This window comes from Zonotrichia leucophrys, chromosome Z, assembly GCF_028769735.1.
Source record: "Zonotrichia leucophrys gambelii isolate GWCS_2022_RI chromosome Z, RI_Zleu_2.0, whole genome shotgun sequence".
NCBI classification, from domain to species: Eukaryota; Metazoa; Chordata; class Aves; order Passeriformes; family Passerellidae; genus Zonotrichia; species Zonotrichia leucophrys.
Genome location: NC_088200.1, coordinates 34,448,868 through 34,474,120, shown reverse-complemented (window position 1 = coordinate 34,474,120; position 25,253 = coordinate 34,448,868). Strand labels below are relative to the sequence as shown.

Genomic DNA, 25,253 nt, shown 5'->3' with positions numbered 1-25,253 from the left:
TTCCAGACAGACACTCTGAAACATGTAAAAAGATACTGAGGCATTCTGTATATTGAAGTAGCTGAGCCAGCAGTATAAATATGTAGTAGCTTCTGTATGAAAAATCTGAGAGATTACTGGTTATCAAAAGTATCCTGAGAATATCTGCATATGAGTACATAATAGTGCACCATAGTACACTAAGAGTACAGTAAGTAATGCAGAACCTGAGTTCCTGTCAGTGGTGGACAAAAGTAACAGATAACAAGGGAGCTTTTGTTCTCTGATGCAGTATTTTGGGCCTCTTCAAACTCTAATCTGTGTTAACTGCCAGTAATACCAGAAGGCAAAAAAACAAGTCCTGGTCAAATGTGTGTTCTGGCTCCGGAGTCACTGTGTCATTATCCTGGGAGCAAAGAGAACCTTTGCTCAGTATATTGCACTGCTCACTATATTGCATATTAGAATTGCCTAATATGTTGATAATATCTGTACAGCAGTTTAGTTTTCAGATGTTCCTTTTTCTTTCTTTTCAAACAGGTGCTTGACAGCCGCCAACGTGCGATAAGAAACCCCAGTTGAAGATTTACTTTTCTTCTACATTTTTGAGAATTCAGAGCCAGCAGTTATGACCATCAATTCCACAGGAGGCTTTCTTTGGCAAAGAAATAGTCTTTCTTTGGCAAATAACTCAGTACTTGGAAAAAAATGGCCTGAAATTTTAATTTCCGGTCACTTTTTTCTTTATTTGTTCAAACAAATTCTGTTGGGGCACAAAGCTAAGTTGTTAAGACGTGCATTTTATACTATCAAGAATGCCCAATTATTAAGCACTTTTTATATTTGCGTTAGTAATGTATGGCCAGTTAAGTGAGGGGGCCATTTTGAGCTGGGAGACACCTTGCTGTTAGAGTAACTTTGGGGTTTTAAACCAGCTGTAAAATGGCCCCTTCACTGCACTGAATATCTCATGTGCTTGAAAATTCAGCGAAATGGCTCCCTGCAGAGAAGCTTGCTGTGTAGCAGTCTGATATTCCAGAAAGAGAATTCCTAGTTGCACTACAGTAGCTGAAATTCAGTAACATGCAACTAAGACTTTTTTCTTCTTAGCTTGAAGAAGCATATATCAGTATGAAAAGCAACAAGTGACCACAGCACAATGAGAATTAAGAGTTGAATTCAGTACATATTCAAGAATGTGTTTGTTTCCATCATGATATATTTAGTAAGACATACTGCAGCACCTTTTTAGAAGGTCATGTTTAGTCTGACATCTTTTTAAAGTAGACATTTTCATGCTTTTTAAAAATATTTAGCTATGCTGAACCAAGTTAGTTATACTTTTATCATTTGTTATAAGAAGCAATATTTTGTAATTTCATACTTAAAAATATTTTTCTCTTTTGGTTTAAAATGGCTTTTGATTAGTCTAAGCAGTCTTCTTTAAAAAAAAGATCAAAGCACTTAAGCATTCTGATAATTGAGTTGTGAAAATCATGCTATTCTTGCTGGTTTTCATTTTTCCCTTTAGTGGCTGCGAAAATGTTTGTATTTCATACCCAAAAGCCTACTGGCTGAAAAAAGTTTCTTTTGATTCTGACTGTTTTATTTTTAAAGGAGAGTTACAACTTCCTCTGCAGTGAATACTTAGGAGTAGTCCTAAACCTCATGACTAATGGCTGCAGGCAGCTACTCTTACGATACCACAGTACCAAGAGGTATGTCAATACAGAGATACAAGTAGCCTTGTACCACCTAAAAACCTCATGTGGTATTAAAAATCAGCCCGTTACACTTCTAGGAAAGCTGAATTTCCACTAGCATTTTGTTTTTACTAGTGTAACATACACTGTGTTTGAGAAATACACAGTCCCTGTCCTTTGTGTTGTGTGGTCCATTCACTGTTCCTCTTTTGACAGATAAACTACTTTATGGGGATCTGGGTTCTTTTAAGTGGAGTTACTCATTGCTGCTGTCGTGTAATGGAACACGTACTGTGTTAACATTTATAACAGGGGATTTCACGTCTTGCCGTTTACTTACAGAGAGAGGAGCAGGAGACCTTACCTTAGCAATAGGCTGTGTAATCTAAAGGAACCTCAGCTCTGGGACCCTTCAGTCTATTGAAGATGTTTTGCTGTGGCTGTCCAAAAATTAAAGCTCTGTCAAACATCTCCGGAGGATTTTCTTAACCATGTTGCCTTACTTATAAAGTTAGTGAACATTGATTTTCAAAGCACCTATGAGCAGCGTTACTGTAGAATTATGTAGATTTTGCTGTGTTAGTTGCTAGGTCTCTATTTTTCAGCTGTGTGAAACACCTGATACTGGCTTCCCACAGGCCTAAAACTTCATGATGCTTTCTTCTTAAACTTATTCTCCGAATTCTGCGCTACGTGGTATGATTGCGAGCTGTCTGATGCTGTGTTCGTGCAGCAATAGCAACACTTTCAAGGTTCATCATAATCATTCGACACTGCCTGTACCATCAGCTGTTTTGTTCTACATTTGTTTGTACTTTCAGTCACACCACACATTGAAATCAAGGTAATCAAATAAATTTTTGGCTGTAGCACAAAACAGAACTTTGATGTGAAATGGTAATGCACATTATACATTTCATCTGAAACTTAGTGCTAAATTAAACAAGGAACTTTTATGTTCATTTTTTCCTATTTTCCAGCCTGCGGTTTTATTCCTTAGAGTATGCATACAGAACACTAGCAAAATTTCAAGCCGAGGAAAAATAGTGTAATTTTAAAGTATTTGTGCAGTGGTTCCCTTGCACAACACGTTTGTCTGCAGTTTACCACTGTGTTGTTATCTAAATAGCTCCATGCTGTACTCTACTACAGTTTTCAGATATGTTTGCCATGTGATCTGTCATCTTTGCCTTGAAAAATGTGTGCATGATTGATGAAAATTACTCTTCTTAATCTGTTTCATATTTAGCTGAAATCTTAGATTTCTGTAGTAGCTTAGTCTCAATAGAAATGGAGTTCTCATATGAGCATGTATTTTATGGCACACAAAAAGTAGTTGTTATGCTGAGCATAGCAGTATGTATCAGTTCAAAGCTGCCATCTTCTATGTGGAAAATGAATGAATTTTTTTCCCTCATCCTACTAAAAAAAAAATCCTGAATTTAAATCTCCATGAGTCACTAGATGTCACAATTTCACGTAATTTTCACTTTGATACAAAAATTGTGCATATGTAGTGTATAGAGGCTAATGCATAAAAGGTACCATCCTCTGCCATGTGAAATTTTCCAGTGGGATGGCTACTGCAGAAGAAGGGGAAAGTTTAGTGTATTTATAAGAAACTTAGGGAAATTATGACAGTCCTGCGTTGAGATCAGTTCCTCCACAGCTGAGAAACGCTGTAATAATTGTGAGAAATCTTGGCAAGCATCACTAAGGAAAAACACGTAAACATGCGCAAGGAAAAAGAGCCTCCATAAAAAGACCTGCCTATTGATATTTTTCATTTTATTGTTGTGGCTGCATTGTTCTGTTGCTAGTTATTTATCTTAAGTAGTTTGTCAGCTTTTTGACTTTTTTCTATTTTTAGAAACTTATTTCTTTTTTGAAATTAAAAGTTTTACTATGCTATAACATCCAGTGAAGTAAAGATTTGGGATGCATAATGTTTATTGTACAAATGCTCATGTAAGGACTGAAAAACCTTTTATAAATGGGAACAAGAAACCAAATCCTCGGTTTCTGCTAAAATAACCAAAATGTAAGGTAAACAGCAATAGTCTCGTTCAGAAATTGAATTTATATCAACAAGAATTTCATGTTCTCATTCATGGAGGTTTCCAGATCCTTTACAAATGACCAATAGTCTTACTCACTTTACTGTATTTTCATGTTAGTTATCTGTGTAGGGTAGATGAAGGCTTTTTTTTTTATTCTTTTCAAACATCACTTCTAAGTTTTGCCTGGTTTTGTTTGGTTTTTCTTTTTTTTAATCTGACAGTCTGCATTCTACACCAGACACTTGTAAAATAAATTAGTATGATTATATATTGTGTACTTTTGTGACTGAATTGGGGATAGAACTCAACATACTTCACTACATTATTTGTAAAGAATCATTTTGAGTATAAGCACTATATTCTGTACTGTTTAATAATAAAGTAATGATAGATGCATTATTGAAGATGCAACTTATTGAGAAGAGGAGGCAGAAACATTATTGGTTAATGTTACCCTTATTCCATTTGTTGCACTGAATTTCAGGAGTGTAATTTGTAAATCAAGTTTGCTCATGCGTGTAATCAGATTTTATTTTCATTGTAATGCTTATGTAATTAAATTACCTGAATGTATTTCTGGTAATGATTTCATAAGCATGGACAATATGTTGTTGATGTTTCGCACTACAGAATTAATGTTAAGAACAAGCAAAGCTTCTTGCAAAGAAAAGGAGTAACAGAAGCACCTTACTGGGAGAGCATGTTGCATGATTTCAGTCCTCTTGGAGCTGACAGTAGGTCATCCTAAACTTGACTGCAAATTGCTCTTTGGTGTAATAAGCACATCAACATTCTGCTATCAATGCTATCAACACAATGGCTATTTTTAACCTATAAATATACTGTAATTTAAGTTTTCCTACAAAGTCAATTTATATTTAATTGCTGCCTAATACATAAATACTTAGAATTTTTAGGAGGGTCAAGGGAGGGAGGGCGGGCATGCCAGTATATTTGTGGGAGGGGCTGTTACATATATGGGTCTTTGTACTTCCCTTTCAGTTTGACTGTTAATCCAAAACTCACAGTCTGGCTTTGGTGAATCTGCAACCTGGCATTTATGTGCTTTTATTGTGATTCAGGTCTTCTATATTCTGTTGCTCAGAGCTTCAGAATTTGACAGAAAAGGTCATCTTTCCATTCTCAAATGTGAATGCTCTGTACCTCTAATATGGAAAATGACCAAGCAATTAATTTTATTCTGCTGAGTTTTTAATGTTAATGTGTAGAGCATTATCTAAAGCTCATTAACCAGTAGTGTGTCCATTGAAAACAAGCAGAAAGGATGATGTGCACCATTTTGGTGTGTATAGTCCAAACTCTGCAGAGATTTTATTCCGGAAACTGTCACCCATCCAGGAATTTGTTTGCCATAAACTGGCTTGATTTTCAGAGTATAAACATAGTTTTGACTTCTGAATTGGTTAATAGGTGTTGGGCATTGGGGATATTCACTTAACATCTTCCAGCGTGTTGTTGCTGTTGCTATATGTTTTGAATTTCATTTTACATGTATACAAATGCGTCATCATGAAAGGAAAGCTAATAAAATACAGATGGCTGCAAGTTGTCTTACATGAATGAAGCCAGTGAAGCTTAATGAAACTAACTCCTTTGTTAAGCCTGTAGAATAAATAAGAAATAATGAAAACAAATTTTCCATTCACTAGCTTTGTGCAGTATTATCATTAGACTAAGACACTACTAGCACATTGTGCTTGGCGTTAAGAAAGTTCTTTAATTCCATTATATTCAAAAGGACATATTAAATGCATATTTTATTGTAAACAACCCTGCAAATTTACTATGCCTGAAAATGCTCAAAGTTATTAAGTATTAAGCACAAGTATGTTTAAAAAAAAGTTTGATAACTAAACAAAGATTTCTAGCAATACCTAGAAACTGAAAAAATTTTAATTGTCTGCTTCTTGGTCTTTTTTCTTTTGTGCAGCTTTTCTGCAGTGCAAGTTTATTGCTGTGTATTTCATGGGGGTTTATTATCATGATTCAGAAATTTAAACCTGTACGCAAAGTACTGCATTCACCTTATTGTACATGCGATGTAACATCATACTCACAGTTTTGGTGCTTTAAAATTATTCCTCTTTTCTTTATTAAAGGATATTTATTTGATCACTGTCTTGGTTTTAACTTTGATTATATACTAGCATTTAAAAATACGTTTGGTTCCCACAAAAAGCAATTTCAGATTGAATTCATTTCAGTTCCCATTGGTATTCTTACAATTCCTCAAATTCTCTGTCATGGTTCAATGGTAGGTGGTTGCTTCTAAGCTATGTTGCAGCCTGGAATATTTGTAGCTAGGTAACATCTTTGTAACTGAAGCCACATGAACAATATAAGTATAGCAGAAGAACCTTGCTCCTGAATGATGCTGGGTAGTTGTGCGTACAAATCACACCCACTTTCCATCTCTTGATCAAAGGACAGAAACACTCTATCAAAAAGGGTGAAAGTTTAAATACTGAAATGTTAAGAGCTTGGCACCCTTATTTTCACCTAACGTGTCCCTCACTAGAGTTCCTAGGTGTTTGTAAGTTTTTCCTTTATTGCTCTAGCCATTTTGTGTTACTATTTTTGTAGACCTAAGTATTGCAAAGAAGGTATCTTTATATTGTATCTCTTTTCCCTTTTGCTTCTATGTTTTTGGTGCAGTGCACTAGGTTCTATTTTCTAGCTGGTTCCTTAACATGAAGAAACAAAAACCCAGTGTATTTCTGAAACAGGGACTTTTTAGTGCTATTACAATCCTGAGAAAACAAGAAAAAAGGACGTTTCAAAGAGCAACATGAAACCAACTTTGTATTTGCAGTGCAAATCTACATTGCAACATGTCACGTAGAAAATTCAAAGCTGTCTGACTTTGGTTTCCTAATGGTGTTTTTCATGCCAGGAAATAATGACTTAATTTTGGGTTATGGAAGAACATGTAGAAGAAGTAGGAAATGTGTTTTGAAATAATCAGTTTTTTGATTGTTGCTGACTTAAGAGGGAAGAGAGTTACATTTGTGTCTGAGGACTGTTTCTAAAGCTCTGGCAGTGTGTGACCTTGATGTGGGTGCCTGCACAGGTTTTGCTCTGCAGGACAAACTGATGCTCCATCAGCTGGTTCTGTTTGGCACTGACTTCAGTAGATAAGTTGATTTTTTTTTATAACTCTCTACAGTATCAGTACAGGTTGGAAGTTAATTTAGTGTATGCATCAGGATTGCAGATGAGTCAATGTAATCTGTAGGCAGACTTAAAAGGCAGTGGTATGCCATGCAGAATAAGGCCTCTTGTTTGTACAACACAGAAGATGAAAGAACCTTTTTTTTTTCCTGCTTGTAACATGTCAGATGTAAAACAAAGGTACATTATAAACAAACACTCAGTGGGCCACAATGCCTCTGAAATAGGAGAACTACTGATACGTGCAGGGTTTGTCTCTGTTCCACCTCTTAATGCTCAACAGAGGCAAAGAAGTAAAAATGGAAGGTGTATTTTGCCGATTTTTTTTCCAAAACCTATGAACTGTTGCTTTTCTCAGCAGTTCTTACTGCTGCTTCCCATCATAGGGAGAAGCTCATTTTATAGGCTTCATTCTTCCTGCAATTGGAGGGAGCTTAGAGGAATCCTGGAGTGCCACAGTATCTCTGAATCTTGGGATCAGCATGTCACTGCCACCACTGCAGCTGGAGCTTTATGCTGAAGGCACAGGTCTAAATATACCATTACAGAGTTGTGCACACTGCATATGCCACTGTGTTTTTTACCATTTATAAAGGAAGGTTATAATGTCCACAAAAATGGATAAAATGGTGTCTTAAACCTTAAATATGTACCATGTCAGCCTTTTAACTGTTACAGGCATCACTTTGCTTGCACAAACTGCCCTTATGCAGAAAACCATCCCAGGGGTGTTCCCAAGAGGCTGCAATATCATCACTGTGTAACCTACCTTGCTCACAGAAGTGCTGCAAGTATCTCTCCCAATCTCCATCCTGCAGAACTGATCCCGCAGAGAGGCATTTCTGCCTTTCCCCATTTGTAGTAAGATTCTCAGTCTCTAATTACTTTCTCTAAACTTTATGCAAATCTTCACCACAGTCATGCTCACTGTCCAGATTTTCATCAGCTCAAAAACAGCATATCTCCCTTGAACTGTTGCCTCCACAGGAAGGGCCGGTGGATAAAAACAGGCACAGATTACTCTGTGCTATTAAAGCTGCTGGGTCTTGCTGATCATTAATTGACCAAAACTTTGGGAAAAAACCTAAACCAAAACAAAGGTTATATTCACATTCACACTGTATCTGCTGTCTTACCCCTTTTTCCTATTGTAGTTTTGTGCTGTTTCTGGGATGTTTGTTGGAGATATTTGTGCCATGGGTAAATCAGCTGCATGGCTTTCTTGTCACTTGTTCTTCACCATGGAATGCAGCAGCCTTCTTGACTTCTCTTGAGACGTCTCACTGTACCCCACATTGCTTACATAAGACTAAGCACATTCACAGACTTTCAAACATAAGTCACTGTTTACTTCATTCTTTCATCGTAACAACTTTTCTAATTAGCATCACATTCCCTTTGTACATTACTGTTTAAAAGTCAGGAATAAGGAAGATTGAAGAATCATGCAGTTCATACAAAGGACTTATATTAACTATACTTTTTCTTCCTCAGTACTTTATTTTAATCCCATTCAATTTCAGTAAGAGTGTAACTGAGTTCTTAGCATACAAAATCATCAGTGCATGCTCAAACTGCCATGCATGTTAAAAGCACAATTTAAACACCAGTAACAGACATTTATGAATCAACTTCTTTTGAAGCACCATAAAAGGATGGCCATTTTCCCCATCACATGCACTTGGCTGTGAGTAAAATGACTGTTGGAGTGGACAAAGTCCTGTGAAAGCAATTTGACAGAAAAACCACTGCACACTGCTCTTGGTTTCTAATGATATGTTAAAAAATGTCTTAAATTGGCATTATAAAGTAATATTTATAGTATCAAAAAAGAAAGGAAAAGCACATATCCTATAGTTCTGTCAATGGCATACATATATTTTTGTCATGGTTTCCTAAAGATTTCTGCTGCTGAAAAGTCTTCTCTTAATAGCAGAGTAAGTTGAAACATAACATTTGTTCTCCTGCCCAGCACCACTGCAGGAGGAATTTATTTTCCCCGCTTTACCACAGTGTTTTATGTGCCCCTGACACACCCATACCTTGCTCTGTCACTCAGCTCTATGTCAAACTGTGCTCAGTAAGACAGGCTGTTGGCTTTTGCAAGGTCTGACCATTCATGGGCCATTCCATCAGTGCTTGTGGCCAGGAGATGGTCAAAAAACCCCAAGTAATACTTGGAGGGTGCCTACTCTCATTCAGCCATTCTGGGAAAAGATTATAGGAGTGCAGAAATTGTCCTCAGTCAAAGGTTCTGTTAGTTAAAGCAAATCTCTGTTTAGGAGATCAGGTTTGTCAGTCTTTAAATTTAAAAAAGTCTACTTGGGCTATGTATTCAGGGAAAACGTGAGCCACACAGTGCCTACCAGGGCATGCTTTGCTTTATTGGTGTACAAAATAACATGCATTATATTTAAATACTCAAAAGCAGTTACATTTCCAAGTTAGTGCTATGTCCCATTTTGCAGAAAACCCCAACCCTTCAAGTACTCAGCTTTTAATCTCCATTTGCAGTAAGAAACTTTGAACAGAAACTTTGTGTTCCAGACAGCATTTGTTGAGACTGCGCTGTCAGCCATCTGGGATAAACCTGGGTCCTGCTCCCAGCCATTAGCTGCCTGAGATAACTACAGAATCCCTGCCTTTTGAGGCCCAGATGAATGAGTTTGCTGCAGTCCTTTGTGGATGCTCAAGGTTGCAGGGATGCTTCTGGATAAGGATGTGCTTGGTACTATCACTAATACCAGCTTGGCTAATTGAATGCAAACTTTAGCTTCTGCTCCCTTCTCAGTGGAAGGAGCCTAGCTGTTTCCCAACAGGACAGTGTCTTCTATTAACCCATAAATGTGTCATTGCAATAGCAAGCTGTGAAATTTCAGTTAAAAAAAAAAAAAAATCACTCTGAAATAATGTAAATTAGAATTTCTTCACTTAAATCCATGAAGACCTTCCAGGTGATGAAGGCCTGATCCCTTGACATGCCACTGTCACCAGCTGGCTATTTTCCAAGTAGCTGCATGCCAGCATTTATGCCATGTAAGACCCAGCACTGTGCTTGTGGGAGCCGTGGGTCACCTTACAACTGCCTCTAGTAGTGGCCCCTCTTCTGGTGCAGCCCCGCAAAATAGAGACTTGAAATACTATGACAAATTCCACAGCCACCTAACAGCTATTGCTGAGCTGTAAAACCGCCCTCAAGGTTGGTGAACTTGCTTGTTCTTATCCCATAAGTGAGTCATCCCCATTGCCAGGTTCAGAGAGATGATTCCATGTTTGGGCACACCAGCAGTTCCAGTGCAGTTGCTTGCTCAGTCACAGAGCTGACCAGCTCTATGCTCTATGAGGCCTTATTCCCTTCTGAATTTTAGATATCTATGTCCTTGTGACAGTTTGATCACTGCAACATGGCCCAAGTGTCAAAATTCCTTTAAACCCCTCTGAAAGGACAGTACTGTTTGCCACCTACCCAACCCAACCTCTATGACTAAGTCTCATAGATGGATTTCCCAGCCTGACTCGGGTACAGAGAACTGTTCTTGTCTTTGTACTTGTTCTCTCGTGGAGATTTCCAACGTAGCTATAATTCATTTGCAAAAGACCTGTCACCTATTCTAGCTGATGACAGAAATCTTCTAGTTTGATGGGAACTTTTGCTGTCAATCCTAATACATTTTTGCATTTTAACTTGAGTTACATGTGCCTTATAGGTATTTTCTATTTGTGCAATACCGTTATCATCATCGGTGAAGAGCATGAAAACTCATGTCTTCTGAAAATACTTGCACTGCTGTCTCTATGACAGCTCTGACTCAAGGTACTTTCTAGTAGCATGCCTCAGCAATGCTTGTTTAGAAGATCCCCAGTGCTTCCTCACTGAGGTTGAGATGTTCATGCACAACAGTCAGCACCTCATTCCCACAGATATCTCTTTTGTGGGTGGATTTTGGGTTTTTTGGGGTTACTGATGTCCCTGCTGGGTGAGCTTGACACTGAATATTTATGTTTCTCATTCCGTAAGCAGTTTAGGACTTATATTGACTATAAACATGTTTGGTTGTTCCATGTTATGCAAGAGAAAAGAATACAGACAGAACGAAAACATGCAAGAAATAGAGGATAATGAAAGTTTTGGCTGGTAAGTTCAAATGGAAACAATAACCACCTCAAATAAAGCTTTCATAATTTCTTTCTAAAGAAGTGGGGAAAAGCAGCTTATAGCAAATCTACATATTACTCTGCTTCTTTAAGATACACAGAATGAAATTTCCCCTTTTCTCCCCCTGCAAGCAAAACTCTGACTGTGCAAAATGCTCTGGAGCAAAAGGACTCCAGACTGGTAATGACAGAGCTACAGTTTTGAAGCAGCAGCTTCTGAACAAAGGACAGCAAGCCCTCCTGGGTTGCTTCTGGGACAGACAGCAAGTGCAGTTGGCAGGGTGTAGCAGTGAGGCTGTGCAGCAGGGACTAGATGCAGGATGCTCGCATGAAATACTACTTGAGGCACTCAGCTACATACTTCTACCCTGGCTCCTCTCACTAAGTCAAAGAGAGCTGTACCTTACACTGATGGATTTCTGGTTCTCATTGCTGCAGATTCCTGAGAAACAAAACTGCTGGAATTATAAAAATAACCATATATATTCAGATGTGAAGAAATAAGTAGATTTAATGTTAAAATTTCCATCCATAAGTGAGGGCTATGATCTTTCTCCTGCAGGCAAGTACAAGGTCATTTTGCTTCAAATTTCTTTTGTTTTGTTTAGACACAATTCCACTGAACATTTAACAAAATACAAGCCAGACTCAGAGAATTTCAAAGGCCTTGTTCCCTCTCTGCAAGTATCTGCATGACCATATTTAATTCAACAGGAGGAAATCCACATACACAGATTATGTTTACACATACCTTGTCAAGTGTAGCTCTTCCTCTCCCCTTAGCACCTGGATGCATGGTATTGTTTGTGAAGGTCCTTAGTTCTGCCCTCCTTCTTGATCTACTGGGGAAAAAATCTTTCTTCTTCAAGAATTACCACAGTCACAGAAATGCAAGTTCTCTTCCAAGAAAATGTCTATGTTGCTATTCTCAATCTAATGGAAGCGAAAGCACCTGACACACTGCTGGATCCATGCAGTGAGATGAGGCTTGGATGAGAGCAGATGAGAATTCCCAAAGCAGGGAACAAGGTTGGAAACTACGTGCAAGTTAAAAGAAAGAAAAAACCCCAAACTCAGCTCAGAAATCTATTACCATCACAGGAACAAACATCATAGGATCGGATGGCAGCAGAAAACAGGGAGCACTGATGACTAATACTGGTATCAAACCTCTAGAGTGGTGAAGGTAAAAGACAGAAAGGCCATGGGGTTTGCAGACTGTCAGGACTTCAGCTGTGTTCATGAAACACACCCCCAGTGCTGACCTTGGGAAGCCTCTAGCAATCAAGAGTGGACTTTCGGGGCAAGCCAGGTGTGCTCAATGCCAGCATGATGTGAGCACCTAAGGAAAGTGAGATCCTTTCAGGCGGTTTGTCATTCCCTGTGCAAATTATTCTCACCGATTTTACAGCTACACAAGGGTTCCACACTAGGGAATCTTTTAGAAATCTGTACTTCCCTCACCCACCCCGAATTTACAACACCTTTGATAGTTACTTTCCTTCCAATGCCTTTATCTGAAAATACTAAGGAATGCCAGATATATCGTTGCATCTGAGCTCTGCTTATGCAAGACCCAGAGATAAGGGGGAAAGTAGGTTTATTGTGTTTCTTTGGTCCTATGATGAGCTGCCAGCAGTGCAGAAGCAGAACTGGCCACTGCAGGTCCCTGAGAGGTTGTGGCGGGCAAGCTATGAGACCCCTTATGTTGTGAAAACCCCCTTATGTCCATAGTATCCAGAGGTATTGTGACATTTAGCCTCACACCTGCTTTTTGGCTAGGCATGGCCAGAAGAGTGGACATGACCTGAACTGATCTGGGATCTAACACAAAACTCCGCTCATTGTTTCAAAATGTTTAACAAAACAGGGAAAATGCATCCATCTTGTCTGAAGTAAGTGGAGTAAAACGAGGAACTAAGGCTGCTAAGCAAAACCACAGATTTCAAATAATGTGTATATAATTTAATATCATTCCATTATATGGTCTCTGCTTAGCACTGTTCGAGGTAGTGCACAAATGCAGCATTACTAAGAAAATGTAAACAAGACAGTTTGAACATTGCTTAGCAGAGTCAGGTCCATTTTCTGAAAAAGAAACCCCAGTGTATAGGTGTGCACTTAACTGGCATGTTCCGTTAGTGAGACTGAACTACACACATTGGGATAGAGTTTCTTGATGGTATTTTTTATTGTCTTCTGACATCCAGATCTAATCTCTAATTAGATCTGTCTTTGGCCTTAAGGTTTTTGCAACTAACCAAGTTAAGTGTTTTTACTGATATCTGCAGTTCTGCCGAGAATTAAGGTCTGCAGCAGTTTTCCATTCCTCTCTCCATGCAGTATTTCTGAAAAATGGCTTTGATTTTGACTTTTGAATGCAGTGTTCACAGAGTGCTGTTCAGCAGCCACTTCAGTACAGAATATATGAGATGACAGAATGAAATCAGGTTTAGCCTCTTATTGAAGGCAAACCTGAAGTTAATCCCCAACTGGTAGAAAAATGAGCAGAAATCAGAAACCTTTCACATTTGACAACAGAAAAGACATATCCCAAAACATTAATCTTTAATTGATGCATTGTTAATTCTAAGGTTTTCTTTAAAGGAATTATCTTGGGAATGCCACCGATAGCGTTAAATGATACTTATTTGTGTAACAACTGGTTTAGCCCTTTATTTATTTATTTATTTATTTGTATTTTACCTGAAAATGTATTTTCTTAGAGACGTTATAACCGCATTTCTGCATTATCAGTTCATTTTTTTCTCCTCTCTCCTGGATATATTGGCCAGGAAAAGGAACTTCCAGTCATCTATAATGGACAGTTTAATTCACATGTTTTACTTTGTCCACATAGAAAAATGCAATTTCTGGATCATTGAGGCATATGGATTATGAACAATACACTCCAAAAACTAGCTATCCAGACGGGGATATACTTACAAAAATTTTTTATGTCAAAGTCAGGATTTCACAACATAACACAATAATGCAAAATCCAGTAGCACCTGAAAGATTAAGGTAGCTGCTGCTATCACTTGCACATACTTGAAAAAGATTAAAGGAAAAAAAAAAAGACTAATACATTCTCCAGAGAATAGCAAGTGTATTTAAAAATAAAGAACTGTGGGTTTAATTTCTCTTTTCTCCCCCTTTTTTTTGTTCTATTTCTGTATTTCTGTGAGGCTTATGGCAATTCTTTTGTTGGGTTTTTTTTGGTTGTTTTTTTTTTTTTTTTTTTTTCCCAAGACTGTAGTTGCCATGTAAATTTATACACAAAGTAACTGCTCTCCTCTCCAGTGCAAGTTCACGGTCATGTTTTCAGGCTATAGTACTGAACACTGTTTTCTTGTATACATATTCCCATAGTTTCATTAAAGATAGATACAATGTACAGTACTTGTCTCTGGGACAGTAATGTTTCAAATGGCAAAACCTTTACGTTAAAACAGAAGTGAAGAGGCTACAGTAGGTATAGCCACCTAAGTATGAATTTTAGATCACAATTTCTAAACACTTGCCTACTGTACATAAGCATTAAAAATAGTCTTAGACATAGGATTTTATTTATATGTGCACGTATGTCCACCTCATCCCATATTTATGTTTGGCAACTATTTGGGAATTCAAAGGTGCAGCCCTCAGTAATTGTATTATTTAAAAAAAAAGAAATGAAGCTTATCTATTCTATGAGAAAAAGAAATTCTCAAATATCAATTTCCAATTTTAAATTTAATTTCAATAGGAAAATATTAAAAATGTGCACATCTAAATTTTTCCACGTTCTGTATATACATATGTGTGCGTACTTATACATAGAAATGCTCATGTACCACACATATTCACAAAATTTAAGTGGAAATATTTCTGTCCACTATTTTTCCCACACATATGACATCATATCTTTAAAAATGTCAAGAATAATATCATTAAAAATAATATTACATTTATTCCATAATTATGTTTTTTTTTTATTCTTTCTTCATCCTTATTATGTCCACTGAGCATTAACAGGCCAAATTCTCCTTGCACTTCCATGGATGTTATGCCAACGGAATGTTGCTGACATCACATCAAGGACACATCTGGTTTACAGCAGCACAAGTGACAGGAGAATCAGGCCCAAATATCCCCAGGAAAATTAAAAACTGGCTGTATCTGCTCATATGGACCTGATGAAGATATACACACTACTGTCTAAAATCCCCTGAATGATTAACATGTAGCTCACCACAAAATTTTCAACCAGTAGCACAATGAAACAAGCTCCCCCCACCCCTTTAATAAATGTGAGAAAATACCCTAAAAAATATGGAGAAAGCATAAACATTGTGTATATTACATACCATATAATACATGACAGTTTTAGCATTTCACCTAAGCCACTTCCCTGACTAGTCAGGGGAGACCTGATAAATTACCAGTTAAGGGAAAAGAAAAAGATATTTTAGAAATAAAGCATGTCTTCCCAATATAAATGACAACCTGCGTGTATTATATGGTACATACACACAGTACATACATGAAAACAAACTTATCTTTTCTAGTTTTGAATATCAGAATCTAAGTGAAGAAAACTGTTCTACAAATTGAATAAGCAGCTAGATTTCATGTTTAACATTCAAATTAATTTGGGGAGCAAACAAAGGTTCGTGCATGTTTCAACTCTGAGGTTTGACATTCATTCATACATTTTAAAAAAGCCCTCTTCAGCGTTACAAGCAATTTATGGCAAGAATGCACTGTAATGCAAGACACATGACAATTGGCTTACCTTTCAAAGAGTTGGGTTTTTTTAAATAAATCTATTATATAAAGAAATATGTGTTTGCCAAAAGTCTGTTAAAATTACATCAAAACAACTTTAAAACCTGCTCACTAAGGATAATTCAATTCAATGTCTTGTTTTTAAACACTTAATTAACAGTTCAGAATATTGCCTGGTGTAGTTTGGATAAAGATGTGATATGAAGACCCATAAAAGAGTAAACATGTCTTCAGTTCAATTTGCTATGACAACAAAACTTCAAGAAAAACTTCTAGCCTTTTTGGCCAGACACGTTCAGTGTACGAACAACCCCTTGTGGTACCTCTGTGCTCTTAATGAATCTGTAATAGAACAGTGCTCCCCGTAAGCCATTATTCACAGAACCTCTACTTCATGTCACATTCTGAAAAAGGCTCTTGCAGAACAGAATAACAGCAAATTGAACATTCAACATAAGTATCAAGGCCAGAAAAAAGAAAACCAGCCATTCCTTGTTATGTGTGCAGGTCAAATTTAAAATGTTTAGTTTACATTTAAAATTCTCAGGGCAGTTTGGGCTTTTCATTTTTCCCTTGGGACTCACCTTCTATCACTGGTTGGCTTCAAAATTTAGTTAAGTGGAAGATACTATCTCACTGTAAGTACATGGAATTCATATGAAAAACTAAACCTTACATTGGACAATATTGTAGAACACCAAAGTAAGCTCCATAAAGAAATATGGTATCTTCCAGTATATATGTATAGCTCTAAAAAAAACCCAAAAAACCAACCAGCCAACCAACCCCCCCAAAAAAACAAAAAAGAAGAAGTTTATACAAGCAATTATAGTAAATTTGTTTCAATTAAAGATGCAACTCTCTCTCATTCCTGGCAAGAATAAATTTGTTCCAGCACTGCTTCTCCACAGTGCAACATATCCTGAGAAATTATTAGAACAAAGTACATAGGGCTGTCATCACTAAGTTTTTGCACAAATGACAGTATTTAAATATCTTAAATAAAACAGCCAATAACCTATATTCTATCTGTCACAAAATGGGGTGTGTCCTGGGACACTGCTAATTCTTCCATCACTGATAATTAGAAAAGGATTGCATTCAATTATTGTTAACGTTTTTCAAGTTATCTGTGGCCAATAATGTAAAAGGAGGTAATTTGTAATTCAAGTTTTTTTTGTTAGTTATTTTTTTCTTAAACTGGCTACAAGCTAAGTTCTAAATTTTACATTGAATTACAAGTCAAATTTAAAACAATCCATCTCAGAGGAGCATTTTCTAATTTTGTGCAACTTTGATGCAGAGCCCAACACAGTCCTATGAAGAGAGACAGTGCATCTTTAAGCTGATTGGCACTGAAATCCCATTTTCTTTAACTGCACTCTATTAGCTTGGCCAAGCTATCTCGTAATTCTGTTAGTTCAAATATTTTTCCATCAAGAATTTCTAAAAGTGTCTTCAAGTTATTGCGAAAAGCTTCTTGCTCATTCTGACTTTTCTCCAGACGTTGCTCTAGATCAGACAGCTGTCCTTCCAGGTCTTTGTTTCGAATTTCTACTTCCTTCAGAGAAAATACACAACATGTTAATGTGTTGTCTGCAAACACAAAGCAGTCTAACGTCCTCTTGGCACTCAAGTGCTATTTTTGTCAACTGCTTTTTAAAATAGAATGTAAACCTTTCCAGTTTTCAGTATGTCAAAACCAGAACCTACATTGTTACTACGATTGCATATTAACTGCCACTTCCTCCATTTCTCCATAATTATCTGAAGGACTGAAACTTTTGGAGAGGAACAAACTTAATCAGTGAACAAATGATACACTTATTCAAGTGTGTTATCTCTTCTATCATTCAGAAATGTACTGCCTAATGAAAACACCTTCTCAGAGTTTACTTACATTCAAGTATGCCCTGATTTAGACTACATGAATTGGACACGGTTCTCCATCCAAAGTTCTCATGCAAAAACCCATCCAGAACGCTGCTTTAGAGACAGAGGAGCACTGCGTATGGGCTTTTCACTCTGAAAATTAAGACATGAACATGGCTGGGCCCAAGCAGAGGTCAAGGTGACTGTGACAAATGTAAACCAGGAGGTGCAAGCTGCACATGGTGCCTCGCTGCACAGCACCCACCTGCAGAGCAGGGACACTGGGAGAGCCACCACTGCTGCACAGACCTGCTCTTCCCATGCAGTGTGGGAAAGATGGAGCAGCAGCATGTTGGACACAGCCCAGGGGGTCTGACCCTGAGCAAGCTCAGCTCTCACTCACAAGGAGAAGCCCTTGGCATCCACCCCTGGGACTCCTCCCAGCTCCAGCTTGCACCTGATGGGTAACGGTGCCAAGTGCACTGCCCTGTGCAAGACCTGTGCCCTCTCTTCAATCAAATCACAAATGAACCAGTCACCTAGGTCTGGAATAGCATATTGTTCTTTGTTCGATTCATTGCCCACCTAATAAATTTATGCCAAGTTCTGTAATTTCAGTTACAAACATAATTTTCAAAGGCAGCACAGAGACATTGTGTTTAGTACACCATACACCCTGTAGAGCATCTCTGGAAAAGTGCATAGTGAATTCATATTATGTATGGTAACATGTTTTTCAACACCTCCTCCCTTTACAATGGTTTTGTGCCACAAAGCTTTATCAGGCCTCGTCTGAGATTTTACTACAACTAGTTTTACAAATAGGAAGGCAGATCTGGCAGCATTCAATGATCGCAACATGAGCAACTCCTCTTTCAGCCCTTCAACTCTCTCACTGGTTTTGGTGTGATTCTTCTGTCTCCCTCAAGGCTAAGAAATATATTCATGTTTATACTGGACAGATCTCAGCTACCCACAGAAAACAACCTGACCTATACAGAAAATATATTGGGTCATTCAAGAGTAGCAGGTATGTAATGCCAGCCGTGTATCAAAGCCTGAGAAAGGTATCCACTTGCGAGGGGTCTGGCAGCAGCACTGATTGGGTGCTACATCCCTGGCCAAAGAGGGGATGGGGCAAGGTGGCCAGCGCAAAGTTTCAGCTCCCAGCCTCTGCAGCAGCCCAGAGTTCTGGGCCCCCCAGCAGTGCTGCAGGACTTTCACTGCCTCATCGCTGTGGCTGCTTGCAGAGCCAAGGGTTACCTCCCAACCTACTTCTTGTTTGCAAATGAGCAAGTAAAAATCTATGGATTTTTGGGCACCAGTCTTGAACAGCCAGCACACCCGAGAGCAGGAATTACCCCTTACTGCCAGGCTCAAGAGAAGAATTAATTTGTTTAGCACTGAACAATTTAGCTGCCAAAGCACTAAAAGAAGCTAACTGGATAGCGCACTTGTAGAAATTATACAAATAAAATGCATACATGCTTTTATATTGAATAGCTGCCTCACGTTTGTAGCTGCTGCTACAAATGAAGACAACTGGTTATAACCCATTCCTACCATGTAAAAACTCTTCTTCATTGGGCCTACTCCTGCCTTCCAAGCCAAGCACTTACAAGTACTACCTGGTGTAGTGATTGCACACGTTCAAGACCCTCTGAGGGCCAAGTGATTACAGTATAGGACATAAAAGTGAAATCCAAGGTCCTCTCAGCTTTGCCAGAGTGACACAGCCCTTTCTTTAGCTCACAGAAAACTGATTGCTGTTTTTCAGTATTTGCCCATCCTGTCATTGCTCCTCTCCTAGTCACCAAATCTGTGTGCTCTAGGAAGTTTTCTTGTCACTGCTGTAACCTTAATGATAATTAATTCCTGCAAGCAGGCAAGCCAGTGAGGAAACAGATCACTTTGAGACAAACATATAGATACTTATATGGCTTTACATTGTGATATCTGGGCTCACCTAGAGCATTCTGTTGGCCTGTATCTAGCACTGAAGAACACCCTTCAGGCCCTTCTCACACATTTTTAATAAAATATGCCAGAAGATATTGCTTTTAACTTCTGGAAAATGCTACTTCTTAAATTTACGTTTGACCCTTATGCATATTTACCCTAAATTAGTATTAATGCTTTCTGCAATGTTATTGCATTGTAAGTTCATGTCCAGCTCACGTGCATTTTCCTGTTTCAAATCAGACAACCACAAAACTTGCTTCTTGATTGGAAGAGGTGGATTACGTGTAATGTAATCTATTCCCCTAACTGTGTCATTTCCCTTTACTGGCAGCTGCTCTCATCCAACAACAAATTGACTCTTTGATACATTCAGGCCCTTTTTAGAATGTATTTTGCACTTGGATTTTTTACCTTTGGTTTTATAAGTTCTTCTTTCATCAGATGTAATAATTTCTTATATTTTGTCTTACAGTATAAATAAATAATTACTAGTTATGTTTGTTTTTCTAACTGTAACAATCTTTTGCAGAATTCAGTGCAAGGATCGGAATAAAAAATTCAAACAATACACAACAGCAACATTTAGGAATTAGCCATATTAATAAAGATATTCTGATCTACTGTGAGAGTCATGCTGATCATGACTCACTGATATGACTTCTCTACACTACAAATGGAATTAGGACCCCGATACTTAACCTTCATGACAACATATTGTTCTTCACTAGAGTTTTCCAATGATTGATATCTAATCGATTCCTGATGTGCATCTGCCAGAAATGCCGTACACCTTGAAATACTAATTTCTCTGTATAGCATTTTTCATAGAGGATTTTTACAAAAAAATTTTAAAGTTACATAATCCATTTGCAAAGCACAAGAAGGGGAAAAAAAGCACAAGAACAAAGATACAAACCCCGGAGAGAATCAGCCTGAAAATAAATGATGAGTCAGGTACGTGAACATACATGAGACAGTGTGAAACTACAGCAGACAATGTGACAGATGTAGGGTGAAGTGGCTCAGAGAACACCAGTATAATCAAAGCAGGACAACTACAGCAAAGCACAGACTCAAGACCTTTTTCCTGGGCAGGATCAGGACAGTAATTAAGTTTAAGCTTAATAAAGGCATCTTTTAACTCAGATCCTAAGTGATCCTTTCAATTTACTTGAGTAAAACCATATAGAGCCATTTCCAGAAACACATCACTTACAATGTGACACACAGACATATATATAAAATATATCCATTTGGTGATTAAACAATCACAGAATTATAAAATGGATTAGGTTAGGAGGACCCTTAAAACAACCCAACAAAGGGTTTCAATCCTTTGTCAGGGGCAGGAACCCTCTCCTTTAGATAAGGTTCCTCAAAGTGCCATCCAGCCTAGCCTTGGACATTTCCAGGGATGGGGCATCCATAATTTTTTTGGGTAACCTGAAGCATCACCAAATAGAATTTCATGCTAGTATCTATTATGAACCTACAATCTTTCAGTTTGAAGACATTACTCCTTGTCCTATCACTGCAGTTCCTGATGAAGAGTCCTTCCCTGGCTCCCTGTAGGACACTGTCAGATACTCTGAAGCTGCTGACAGTAACCCCTCCATGCAACCTTCTCTTCTCCAAGCTGAACGGGCCAAATTTTCTCAGCCTGTCCTCACAGGAGAGGTGCTCCATCCCTCTGATCTCTCTGTGGCCTCCTCTGGACTCCCTCCAGCAGGTCCCTGTCCCTCCTGTGCTGTGCCCCCAGAGCTGATGCAGCCCTGCAGGTGGGGTCTCAGCAGAGCAGAGCAGAGGGGCAGAATCCCCTCCCTGCCCTGCTGCCCACCCTGCTCTGGATGCAGCCCAGGACACGTGTGGCTCTCTGGGCTGGGAGCACACACTGCTGGTTAGTGTTGAATTTTTCATCTACCATCACCCCTAAGTCCTTCTGGGCAGGGCTGCCCTCAATCACTTATGTATAAATATACCAGAATGGAACTACTGACTTTATAAGGTAAAATTTTAATAAAAATTTACCATTTTCTAATCTTTCATCTCTTACTAATCTCATAATTCTGCTTGCTAAGAATAATTCTGGTTCACTGCTACTTTTCATATGATCTTACAATGAAATTACTGCATTTGCTATTGCTGGAACAATTTCCAACTCTCATTACAATGTCTGTTTTTAGTCTCACATAAATGCCTTTTCAAATGAAAACTTGTAGATTTAGCCTAAAACCAGCAACAATTTTTGGAACAGGCAAGGTCAGTGTACTCAAACACTCTTTAAACACTGTTCAAAGTAATAACATACTGTGTACAAACAAGTTGATGTAAGAATGGGGAAAATGAATGAACTCATTTTGATCTTTAGTGTTTTATTCTGCAGGTTAAAATTTGATTCATGGAGGTTCCAATTAATGTCACACACTTCAAAGAATACCTGCCTAATGATTTCTAAGCTATGGCTGTGATCTGATGGGGCTTGCTTTCAGCATGCTAAGCCATAGAACCAAAAGAATTCCCTTTCAGCGCCTTAGGGTTGGAGCTATTTAATGCCTGAGTTTCCAGTGACTTCAAAACTCAGAAAGCTGAACCCACAGTGTAATCCGCATAAGCTTTTGGTCATTCCAGCAGCAGGTGTGACAAGGAATGTGGCTATGCAACTGGTCACAATGGAGCAACAGACTGGAAAGAGCTCAGATGGAGCACGAGAGGATATACTGAGAAAACATGAATTCCAGCAGCCTCGGGTATCTGGTATTACACACAGTAAGAAACAACTGCTAACAATAAAAACACAGTGTTTCTAAATAATTCCAAGAAAATGTAGAAAGTGTGGTTTTAAAGCCTGTACTACACAAGAACACTTTAACCCTTACTTTCTCAGGACATATTAAAAAACTGAACACAAACTCCTCCCAGGCTGATGATACACAGACAGACCATTTCATTGGCATGCAAAAACTATGGGAAGACACTGCTGTGAAAATGGACCAGAACTCTCAAGGACATGTATCAGGGAAGGATGTTTGCTAACCTGAGAGTACTCTGTGGACATGTAAAAGCAATGTGGATATGTTTCCTCAGATAAAAATAGAAATGTAGAGCAGGTAGAAATTTTGATACAAATTCCTAAGGGTCATCCCACCCCAGCACTTTCAGGGCAGTCTAACCCACACATTCATCTGGCACATTCAGTAAATATTGCACAAGTTGCACATGTGAACTGCTCACTTGCTGATAATTTTTCCCCTGTCTCTAAATTAAGATGATGCACTGCAGCTCACCTGTAACTTCTGGGTCAGTGAATCCCTCTGCGCCTGGAGCTCTCTGGCATTTTCAATTTCTTGTTTCAATCCTTCTATTTCCTAAGGGAGAAGAAACAACCCTGCTAGCAATGTGTTACCTGGCTTGGCCTTGGTGCTGGTAATCTGGCTCCTGGTTCTTCTTCTGAGAAAGTCATTGCAACAATACCAAAACTGCCAGTTGGCTACTGCCCATCAGAGAACATGACGTGTAAGCCCTGCTCCCAATACTGCTGAATCACAGCCCCAAAACAGCAACTCCATTGTCAATGAACAACAATAGACAAAAGAATTTTCATCTGTAAAAGTCCAAGTTTTCTTCTCCCCCTGAAGAGACACAAAATAATTTTTGCCCAAAAAATTAAGAAAATAAATTTAAAAATTAATTAATTCATTAATTTTTGAAATGTAATTAAAAACCAAATTTATACTTTAAATTTTATCAGAATCTACTCTTCCCTGTTTTTCAAGAAAAAAAATCCAATTTTCAAATGTAAACTGTTTATTATGTCACCAGCAGCAGGGCTGAACATCAAAAAACTGCCTTTTTGATTGACTTCTGTAAAAAGAGAATCTAAAAGAAATGACATCTTTAATTTAGCAATTAGAAAACAATAAGGTATAAAATAAATATAGATGAAATAATGAACCGAAGAGAAACCTGTTCTTAGGTTCAGAGACAAGAACAGAAACAGTGAACAAAACTAAAAGGTATCAAACTTAAAACTAGTAAGTACTCTTGTCCAGATAGGCATATTCACTCCCCAGAACTCCTTTTGCCAAGATTTTTTTGCAGCCAACAACTCAGCATAATTCAAAAGAAATGGGCAACAAAATGGGAAACATTACCAAGCTGAGCCTAATCAATTAAGTAGGAAGGAGTTTGGAAAAGGTTTCATTCCATTTTGAGAGGATATTCTGTAATGACTGTGTCTCTCCTGCACCCTCCTTGGAAACACTCGCAGCACTGGGGGAAGGCTTGGCCAGACACACTGCCCTCCAAGTACACACGCCATCCCCACAGTCTCTTACACGGGGCAAATAATTCCTCCTGTGCAGCTGCTTCCATGTCCTTTTTCCATCCATAAAGGGGTGATTCTTGATCCTTCTGTGGCACAGATACACTTTCCTCTAGGACATATGCCAATGCAGGTGTTACTCCAGTTCCTTCTATTTACTTGCTGCTGATCCAGGCCAAGGCACATGGCACAGTAAATACCAAGTTTCAGGCTGGGGGTTTGGCATGTGTTTAAGGAAATTGATCTTATGGAACTGATTTTATGGACCATAAAGGTCAGCTCTATTAACAGAGCCTGAAAAAGGGACTGGCTGGACAAAGGCATTGGCCTATTACTTGTCTCAAACCCTATTCTCCAGAAAAACAGAAAGCATGCCTACAACAGCTTCCTTTCTTAGGGAATCTGGACTGCATCAGTGTGATTATTGTCCTGTGGAAAATTGTCCTGTGGAAACCACTTATGACTTACTTTTACAAACAAAAATCTTTGGCAAAAGCAAACAGGAAAACATGATACGTTTTTTGCTGCTATCCAGATACCCAGCTCTATATTGGGCTAATGCAATTATATAAATGAAAAATACTAACAATTCCAAAAAGTTGAAAAAGAATTTACTTTGTAACATCAATAGCAAATAATTCAGTATCTAGCCATCACAAGCTTAATATTGAAAGGTTTTAGAAATTATGTAATCGAAAAGCCAAAAACAAATGTTAGCAGATACCTCTTCTTTTTTCTTCAGTGTAGACTCTAATTCCTGTATTGTCTGGTTTAATTCTGTTTTATGAGTGTGGACTGCATTGGCTTGACTGCTCACACACTCCAGTTCAGTCACCTGTTGAAATAAGTAGAAGAAACATGTACAGAATTAATTTCAATATATTCAAGGTACTATTACTTCTTTGCATCAATAGCTGCCTTTGAAATACACCCTAACTTCTGGATGACTTCTACTCATTAAAATGGTCAAGGTGCTCTTATAAAGTTAGCATAATGTTCCATTATATATTATTATGTAAGTTGTTGCTACGAATTCCTGGAAACAAAAAAATTCATTTGCTATATGCTAAGAAGAACACTAATTAAAACTTATACTAATTATCAAAAGTTTTAACAAAGTTCTGAATTACCACTTCAAACACAGTAATGCCTTGATGACTAAACACAGATCTGTCTATCTAACTAACCTCTCCATCTGACACTTCTTAATCTTCTACCACCTTACTAAGTCACAATGTT

General features: G+C 38.1%; 2 protein-coding genes across 2 annotated transcripts in view; one reads left to right on the top strand and one right to left on the bottom strand.

Annotated features, from left to right (window-relative positions):
- The window catches only part of JMY (junction mediating and regulatory protein, p53 cofactor), a 62,809-nt gene extending 58,116 nt beyond the window's left edge, over positions 1–4,693 (top strand). The window contains exon 11 of the mRNA XM_064735547.1: positions 520–4,693. The gene's annotated coding sequence lies outside the window, so the exon portion shown is untranslated. The remainder of the gene's footprint in view (positions 1–519) is intronic.
- An 8,563-nt stretch (positions 4,694–13,256) lies between these two features.
- The window catches only part of HOMER1 (homer scaffold protein 1), an 89,589-nt gene continuing 77,592 nt past the window's right edge, over positions 13,257–25,253 (bottom strand). Inside the window, exons 7-9 of the mRNA XM_064735305.1 lie at positions 24,739–24,849; positions 22,978–23,058; positions 13,257–17,420 (exon numbers count right to left, since the gene is read on the bottom strand). Of these exons, the coding sequence (XP_064591375.1) occupies positions 17,232–17,420; positions 22,978–23,058; positions 24,739–24,849 (381 nt within the window). The 3' untranslated portion in view covers positions 13,257–17,231. The remainder of the gene's footprint in view (positions 17,421–22,977; positions 23,059–24,738; positions 24,850–25,253) is intronic.